Source organism: Belonocnema kinseyi, chromosome 10 (genome assembly GCF_010883055.1).
Source record: "Belonocnema kinseyi isolate 2016_QV_RU_SX_M_011 chromosome 10, B_treatae_v1, whole genome shotgun sequence".
NCBI classification, from domain to species: Eukaryota; Metazoa; Arthropoda; class Insecta; order Hymenoptera; family Cynipidae; genus Belonocnema; species Belonocnema kinseyi.
Genome location: NC_046666.1, coordinates 89852771 through 89862352, shown reverse-complemented (window position 1 = coordinate 89862352; position 9582 = coordinate 89852771). Strand labels below are relative to the sequence as shown.

The 9582-nt window shown below is 28.1% G+C and overlaps 1 protein-coding gene across 4 annotated transcripts in view; it reads left to right on the top strand.

The window, feature by feature from the left end:
- The window catches only part of LOC117181516, a 146247-nt gene that overhangs the window by 78561 nt on the left and 58104 nt on the right, over window positions 1-9582 (top strand). For all 4 annotated transcript variants that reach the window (XM_033374278.1, XM_033374279.1, XM_033374280.1 and 1 more), the window contains exon 4: window positions 2632-2743. In XM_033374278.1, coding sequence (XP_033230169.1) covers window positions 2632-2743 — 112 coding nt within the window. The remainder of the gene's footprint in view (window positions 1-2631; window positions 2744-9582) is intronic.

The window sequence follows — 9582 nt, the reverse complement described above, 5'->3', positions numbered from 1 at the left end:
TTTTGTAAGATGTAATATTTAATGTCTTTATTGAGTTAATCACTTTAATGATCCGAAAAGATCGGACAACGATCTGTCGCGATTCATTGCTGCTCGCAAAATGTTTTTCTCAAGCGACGAGGCTATCATCACACACTCCAACTGAGAAATCACGTGACTTCAAATATTCCTTTAAATAGTAAGAAAAATAAAAATAGCTTTGAAATAGGCGATGTCGATAAATTGAATAATTTTCAATCGCAGAAAATCTCATAAAGACGAAACATCACAACTTTAAACACTAAGAAAAATGGTTATCGATTTAAATTATTTATTTATTAATTATTTTATTGATATTACTGTTAACAGTTCATGTATTTTACATTTACAAAACGTCGTATATAATAAATAATTCGAAAAAGCGAGCTTAAAATTTGGTGCTTTAACTTTTCTGAACTGCACCTTATGAGGATGGCTTTTTCAGCAAGTTTCAACTTGTCGGTTTAGCGCAGTGGTTAGCACTCCCGACTGTTAGGCGATAGATTTAAGGATAGATTATGTAGGTTCGATATCCTCTAGCGGTAGAAATTTTATTTGTAATATAATGTTTAAAAATGTAATATACCATATGTATTCACTCTGAACAGGACTATTTATGTCTGAAGAGAAAATACTCGCAATCAATTAATATTTATTTTTTTAATACCTTTTTTGTGATATCGTTAGAGTATACCCGTACGGTACTAGTTAGCACTGCCGCGGTACTGACGCCTATAATGAATTTCCTATTGGAATAGTACTGTACTAGTAGCGATATCCAGTGCTGGCCCAACACTGACAGCCCCGTACAAAATAGTGTTATCATCCCAGAGCTATGCCAGTACAGGTGCCAGCACTGGCGAAAAAAACCAAGAGGGCTTTTATGGTGGCAACCATGAAGGATCCAAGAGGGAAGCCCATGTTGGGTTCGTTTTATTGTTAAATGTGAATTTTTTGTTAATCATAAAGGTTGATACGGCATTCAATTTTATCAAGGATGTAAATCTTTTTGGTTTTTTAATTCTAGGTTAAAAGCAAAAATATCTATATTGCATTGAAATTTGCTAATGATATTTTATATTAAATTAAATATGTATCGAGTCTAATTGTCAACGAAACATGTGTGTTTCTTTTTTTTTTACTATTATTCACAGAAATTTTTAACCATTTGCATACTTTTTTTATAGTTACTTAATATTTTCGGTAGAAAATTCATTTGATTGGTTGAAAATTCAACTATTTCGCTGGTAATTGATTTTATATACTTGGAAACTAATTTTTTGAACTGAAAATGAAACTTTTGTTGAAATTTATTTTATTCGTAAAGGAATCAGTTTTTATGCATACAATTAGGCTCCATAAATATGTAATTGAATATAAATATCATAAATAAATTTCTTAAAGCAACACGTAGCAACGTACGTTACTTTGCATTGCAGTTACCCAAAAATCGTAACACTATTCAATTTAAATGCACCACAGTAACATAATGTAGAAGGCGCTAGTTGAGAGCCACATCGTTTCGAGATCTTGACCAGCGCCCTAAGCCCTAAGCCCGCTCCCCTTAAATTAAAGATAATATTTCAACAATTGTGTCCTGTTAATTTCACTTTTTGCTTTCTCCCACAAATTTCCTGAGAAGCACGAGTTGAAATAAGATTACAAAATCTGAGGAACTGGACATTTGACATTTGGACCTTTTTAGTTATATCTCGGGAATCAATGCCAAATTTTTAAGTTTTATATATAGTCTTTAATTAAAGATGACACTTCAAAGACTCTGTGGTATTAATTGCAGCTTTTTGATAAATTTTTCCTAGGTCATGCTGTGAGTTGAATTCCAGATACAAAATTCGAGAAAGTTCGAGAGAAAAAGCAGATTCAAAATTAACCGTATTATACTTTAAATCTATTAAAATAGTTTTAAATATTAAAATAAGTTTCTCAGTAAAAAATAATGCGTGATCAACAACATATGAGAACAAAGTTTCATATTATGAATGTATTTTTGTAGAGCTAGAAAATAGTGTTTGGACATGGCGTAATATCAGATAAAAAACATTTTTGATCACAATCAGAATTATAGTACGCCGTGCTGTACAATGTTTAAAATTAAACTATTAAGAACGGAAATTTTTATTTAAAAATTCGTACGAAGGATGACATATAATTACATTGTTATGGATACTTTTTTAAATAAAATTGTTAGAAGTTTTTCAAGTCCTGTGTAATATTTTGATAGTTATTTTTGAGGATAAAAAATCTTGAAAAGTAGTGTTTAAAAAAATGTTGTCGACAATGAACTTAGGTGAGGCAAACAAAACTTGTAACCCGACATTGCCATTTTTCCGCATTGACAAATATAAAAACAGGACATGAGTTAATCGAATTTTAGCTTTCAATTAACATGATGGCCTTAATAAAAAATTGCAATGGCTTGATGCATTCATTCCAAGGTTTACATTATTTGAAAACATAGTTTAACATTCAATGAGCTTGAAAATAACAATAATTAAACATTTTTTTAAAGTGGACATGGCGTACTATAACTCTCAGGCAACGATTTATCAATTGCAATAATAAATTTAAATTTTTAACTCGATTTCTGCTTAGGGTGCCTGCGTCGAAAAAGCGGAATCCTGAGTACGCGTATGCAGTGCAGTCTGTAAAAAAAAAATGCGAAAGAATGGAGCTAGATGGTTGGTCTTGTTGGTCCTGCAAGGAGGTAAGTACAAATTTAAAAGAGAACAACATAATTACAATTTTTAAACCCTTTTTTCGGGCTGATACTAATCAATTCTTATATTTGAATAAATTAACATTTTTTTAATTGGATAAATAATTGTTAACGCAAAATTAGATGTTCTATATGCTTAAGAAAAGGGGTTCACTTATGGGCATGCATTTCCTTTCAATCAGTAGTTTCTATATCTATAAACAATTACTATTTATAACTGTAACATTCAGAAGGCTTTAATATAAGTTTACGTGCCGTCATACGTACGTTGTTATAAATGTCCACAAATTTAATATATCAAAAAAATTTCGGTAATTTATTTTGATGTGTAAATAAATGATCATTTATTTACGGTATCTTATCACTTCGTGTTGGTTCGATCATTACTCACAATCACTCTTTTAAATTAAACGTCAACGTCTGAAAACTGAAGACTTTACACGGCAGTTTTAAAGATTAGCCATATAAAGTGCCATTTCACGGAACGAAGAAAGGTGCCAAAAAGTGATTTTTTGTATGCCTATGCCGGAAAAAATCTTTTAAAACAGATAATAAAATGTCGGTTTTTAGGGTTTCGTACACTACGTGGGAAACCCCGTTACCGATGGTCGTATATTCATCCTTCCATCCGTCGTTTATCACTCCTAAAGTCGGGGCCAAATGTCAAAGCCGCTCACTTCTTTTAATTGCAATTCGCACAAAAAAATCTCTTAATGGTTTAATAAAAAGCATCTGAAAGCTTCGGGTCATCCGAATTCAACGATATGATCACTTTTATCCTAAACAATTATTGTCAATAGTTAGAGGGCAAGACAGTCCAAATAAAAACAGAGGCTTTCGGCCTCCTTTTTCAAGGGGCTCAAGAAATTTTCAGCATTAAATTTTTAAGAGAAATGTGGTTTGCTATTTTTTATTTTTTCTCACAGAGCAACCATATATAAACAAATAAGAATATTGAATATGTAGCCGCCATCGAAACACGCGTTTCTGGAGCCGTGACGTTTTTGCCTAAGAAATATTGTTTCGGGTGATAGTCGGAGTAAAAGTCGTGATTTTATGCTTAGTTTTGTGTTTAGTTTAAATTTGAAAGGATGCTTTTTACCTTCGTGAAGTGACTTTGGTTGGATTTTAGCATTTTTCTCAATTTATTGTTGTGGGTGCTACTACCCAACCTAAAGACATTGGTCCTTCAAAGTGGTTTAGTGCGCTTGTGCAGAAGCTATCTCCTGTTTTCGCTCATCGGTCAACGTATATATAACTTTTATATATATATATATATATATATATATATATATATCCACCTCGTCGATTTGGCAACACTGCATTCACTGTCAGTGAATCGGCCTGTGCCTTTCGCCGGCCGAGATTTGGCAATTGAGAAATAGGTTCAATCCTAAATGTAAAAATTGATAATAGTTCGATTTCTATAAAAATGAGTATCTATACGTTTTTGGGGCCGCTGAATTCGAATTTGGTTTAGAATTACTAATTCAAAATGGCCGATACGGAAATTTGAAAATCATGGAATTTTTAAGAAATTGTAAAAAGTCCATCCTTTTGTTTAACATACATGGTTTTAATTAATAATTCACCTATTTGATGAAAAATAAAATTGTTTGTAAATTGTAACAATTTTGTTGAAACTTCGTTTATTGTTTATGGAAAATTCAATAATTTGGTCGTAAACATACTTTTTTTGTTAAAAATTCATATTTTTTATTTAAACTTAAACTATCCATTTGAAAATTTAACTATTTAATTTTTTTAATTCGTCATTTTTCATTGGATGAAAATAGTTGATAATTTGCTTTTTTTGTTGTTGAAAACTTGTTTTCATTAATGAAAATTTTAATTCATTTCACGTCTGTTTAAAAAATTATCGCTTATAAGTTAAAAGTTCAAATATATGGACGTAAATTAATTTTTTGTTAAAAATTAAACTATTCTTAAAAATATAACTTTCTGGTTGAAATTTTTTTTATTGTTTGTGCATTATTTTCTTGAAAATTCACATTTTTTGCTCAAGGTTGAACTCTTTATTTGAAAATTTCACTATTTTGTTGAAGTCTTTTTTTTAACTAATTTTTATTTTCTAAAGTTCATTATTCCACTTTTGGTTGAAAATGTATCCCTTCCAAGTTTATGACTAAACTATTTGGCCATAAAGTAACATTTTTGTTTTGAATTCATATCACTGGCTTAAAAATAAACTATTTATTTAAAACTATGTTGTTGGAAATTCTTTGTTTCTGACGAAAAATATTTTTCTTTATCTGTAAAGTTTTGTTTCACTTCTGGTTGAAAATATGTCGCTTATATGTTGAAAATTCTACGATATCATCGTAAATGAACTTTTTTCTTAAAACTTCTCTTTTTGGCTGAAAATGAAACTATTCATTTGAAAATTTACTTATTTTGTTGGAACTTTTTTAGTTTAAAAAAATTTGTTTTTATCGCGAAAGTTTATTATTCCATTTTCAGTTGAAAATATCTCCCATATAAGTTTATGATTCAGCTATTCAATCATAAATTATGTTTTAGGTTGAAGATTGGTCTTTTTGGTCATAAAATGAATCTTTTGATTGAAAAATTCATGATTTTGGTTAAAGGCTTAAACTTCTTTGTCAAAAAATCGTCCTTATTTATTGAATACAACTAGTGGATAATTCGATTTCTTGTCGAAAAAAAGTTCTGTAACTAAAATTTAGTGGTTCTGTTTTTGATTAAAAATTCATCAATTTTGTTTAAAAAATTAACTGTTCGATCATAAATTAACATTTTTCTTGTGCATAAATATTTTTGATTACAAATTTCACTAGTTATGTCGAACTAACTTTTTTTAAACTCTTTTGTTTTGCGGAAAAAATCATTTTTATCTAAAAAGTTTAATTTCACTTTTGGTTGAAAATATGTCGCTTATAGGTTAAAAATTAAACTATGTCGTTATAAACTTCTTTCTTAAAAATTCACATTTTCCGATGAAAATTCATTTTTTTTATCTGAAAAGTTTATTATACCACTATCAGTTGAAATTTTTTCCCTTATAAGTTTATGATACAACTATATAATTATAAATTAAGTTTTTTGTTGAAAATTAGCCTTTTTGGTTATAAAATTAATCTTGATTTTAAAAAAGGCATGATTTTGGTGAAGAACTCACATATTTGGTAAAAAATTCGTCATTTTTTATTCATTGCAAGTCGTTGATAATCCAATTTTTAGCTGAAAAAAATTGTTTTAGTTGATAATTATATTGTTGACTTAAAAATAAACTATTTATTTGAAACTGTAGCTATTTTATTAAAAATTCGTTTGTTTTGTGGAAAAATAATTTTTTTTATCTGGGAAATTTCATTGAACTTAAAGTTAAAAATGTGTCACAAGTAAAAAATTCAACTATTTGGACATAAATTAACTTTTGTGCTAAAAATTCAAATTTTGATAAAAATTAAACTCTTTTTGACAATATAACTATCTTGTCGGAAATTTGTTTATGGTTTGGCTAGAGTTTTTTTAAAAATTAGTTTTAATTTTCAAAAAAGTTAATTATTCCACTTTTGATAAAGTCAAATCGTCTGAGAATGTGTTATTGGTCATATGGTCCAATAAAAATAATAGTGGATTCAGTTGCCCATGGATCATGCTTTATTTGTCAATTTCTTTAAAAAAAGCAACGTACGTTTCGACTTTGTTTCATGCCTTCTTTAAGGTAATGCATAACCTAAATTTAATCATTTAAACAGATTTAATAAACTGGCATAGAATTTAAAGAAACCTTCTAATGAAAAAAGTTGTCGATTTTTTTTATTTATCTGTAGTGATATTAATAAAGCCACCCAAGACATTTTAATCTTTCGTTATTTTCTAAGATAAGAGAACATAATATTAGAGTGAACCAAAATTAATTATTTTTTATTATTGAAGGTAAAAGTTGATAAATAACCGTGGTTTGAAAAGGGCCCTTTAAAACATTAAGCTTGAAACCTTTAAATTCAGAGGCTTTCAAAAGAGAAATTTCACTACATTAAAAAAAAAACCGAACTAACATTTTTTTGATTTTGATGGACAAAGATGAAATAACGAGTATATTAAGAGATAGAGTCAATTTTAAATGAGTAATTAATAAAGGCTGATATTAAAATGAAGACACAAATTAAAAGTGCGCCAAAGTAACTTTTATTTAAAAGTTGCATTGATTTTTTTTCAGTTTATATATAAATCTTTTATAAAATAGTTTGATCAGATTGCCATTCATGTTGTAACAAACGAGTATTTTGATTGCCTAATTAATAATCCCGTTTATGTTAAAAAATGTGAGCTTTAATTCTCCAACCAGTCTCACGAACATAAATTTTATTTCCACATTTTGAATTTATCAGATACACTATAACGGATAAGTTTTCTTTATTATCCTTATCCTTATTAAAAAAAATTAATAAATTTATTAAGTTTGCGGTTTTTTTGTGGAAACGTAATTTTTTGTATGATTTATTATCTAAGTTTGTCATTCAATTATTTTGTATAAAATCCATATATTTTGTTAAAAATTAGACCAAGTGATTTTAACATTAATCTTGTTTGTTCAAAATGCATCATCTTTGTTAAAGATTTAATTATTTTCTCAACAATTCGTCATTTTCCATTGGATGCAAGTGGTTGATGATTTGTCGTTTTGGTGGAAATTAGTTTTTAAGCTGAAAGTTTAACGATTCCATTATTAATGAGAGAATGCGTTTTATTCTGGTGGTACGGTCCAATATAAATAACAGTGGATTCAGATGTCAGTGAATCTTTATTCGTCAATTTCAATTGATATAACCGACGTACGTTTCAACCTAGTTGCAGGTCTTCTTCAAGGTAATACATCACCTAATTAAAATTTTTTTAACAATATGTAATACATTGGAAAGAATTGACAAATTTTATTTTAAAAAATTGTGTTGTGTATAAATTTACCTGTCAATTTTGATATTAAAATCCAAAAACAAGACATTTCAATTGTGCTCAAACAATTGAAACAACCACACACTTAATAAGTTTTCTTTGTTTAAAAATAAAGACAAAGATAACAAAGAAAATTTATCTGTTTTAGTATATATGATAAATTGTAAAGGTTGCAATAAGATTTATATTGGTGAGACGGGTAGGAGATTAAAAACTCGTATTTATGAACAAAAATAAATATTCATAAATAAATTTATTAAAAATTCCATCAATTTGAAAACTGAAATATTAAATGTGAATAAAATTTATCAGACTATTTTATAAAAAATGATGTATATATAAATTATTAAATAAAATTTAAAAAAATTTGAAATTCAATTTACTTTGGCGCACTTTTTATTAAATTCTCCATTTTAAAATTGGCCTTTCTTAATTACTCATGTAAAATTGACTTTATTTCGTATGTATTCGTTAGTTCATGTTTGTCCTTCCAAACAATAAGTAAATGTTGTCGTTAAAATTGATTTTAAAATGTAGTAAATATTATATAATTTGGAGCATATTTTAATTTTGAGGCTTCAAATTTTTAATTTTTTGTGTGTTTTTCTTGTATATAAAAAAGGCACTTCAAGTTATGTATACAAACAAAAAAAAAGAAAATTTTAAATTCTAACAATTAGCTAATTTGGCTCACTCCAAAATTATCCTCCTTTGTGAGGACTAAAGCACAATTGAAATGTCTTATTTTTGGATTTTAATATCAAAATTGACAGGTAAATTTATACACAATACAATTTAAAAAAAAATAAAATTTGTTAATTCCTTCCAATGTATTACATATTGTTAAAAAATTTTTAATTAGGTGATAGACCTGCAACTAGGTTGAAACGTACGTCGGTTATATCAATTAAAATTGACGAATAAAGATTCATTGACGTCTAAATACATTCTTATTTATATTGGGCCGTATGACCAGAATAAAACGCATTCTCTCATTAATGATAATAACGGTCGAAGAAATTTCACAGTGTGGATAAACTGCAATCACTGAATTCTTAATGATTCCATTATTGGTGAAAAAATTATCGTTTCAAACCAAAAATTCAACTATTTGGTATTAAATGAAAACTTTTGTTAAGAATTTTTATTTTTGTCGCAAATTAAACTATTTGTCTCAAATATAACTATTTTTTTAGAATCTCGGTTATTTTTTGTGGAATACTAGTTTCTGTTTATCTGAAAAGTTGAGTATTCTATTTTTTTTGTTTGAAAACTTATCGTTTTTAGTTGAAAATTCATGTATTTTGTTGAAATTCTTCCTTTTCGTTTCAAAATTTATCTTCTATGGTAGAAAAGTAATTTTTCAGGGTTAAAAATTCATTTCTCTTGGCTAAAAAAAATCGTTTAAAATTCAACTACTCAATTTGTTGTGTCGATGGGATTGGTATTTAATGTATCGATAAGCATTTAAATTTAATTCTTTTATCTGGACAGTGTCAGGCGTTACAAAAGCCTTTGCGAAACCAATCCTATGTGACACTTTGTAACGTTAGAGCAGGCCCTTAGAATGTCACGTGTGGACGATCCGTCGTAAATATCCAAAGGTGTATTATTCTCTACGAAAAACATTTTCTTCATTTTTTTATTGAACGAAGACTTGAGCAACAATAAGCAATATGGTGCTCAAATAAGCTCTTATTTTGCAAAGGTTCTACCCGAAATTTGTTTCTTTTGGCGAAAAATACGTATTGAGATCCTATAAAATTACGAGGGTGGATCAAATATAAACCGGAATTTTACAAATACTTTTCTTAGCCAATCGCAAGCACTCTCACAGTGTAGGTTCTTGTAATGTAGTGTACTAGGAGTGGGTAAAACGCTTG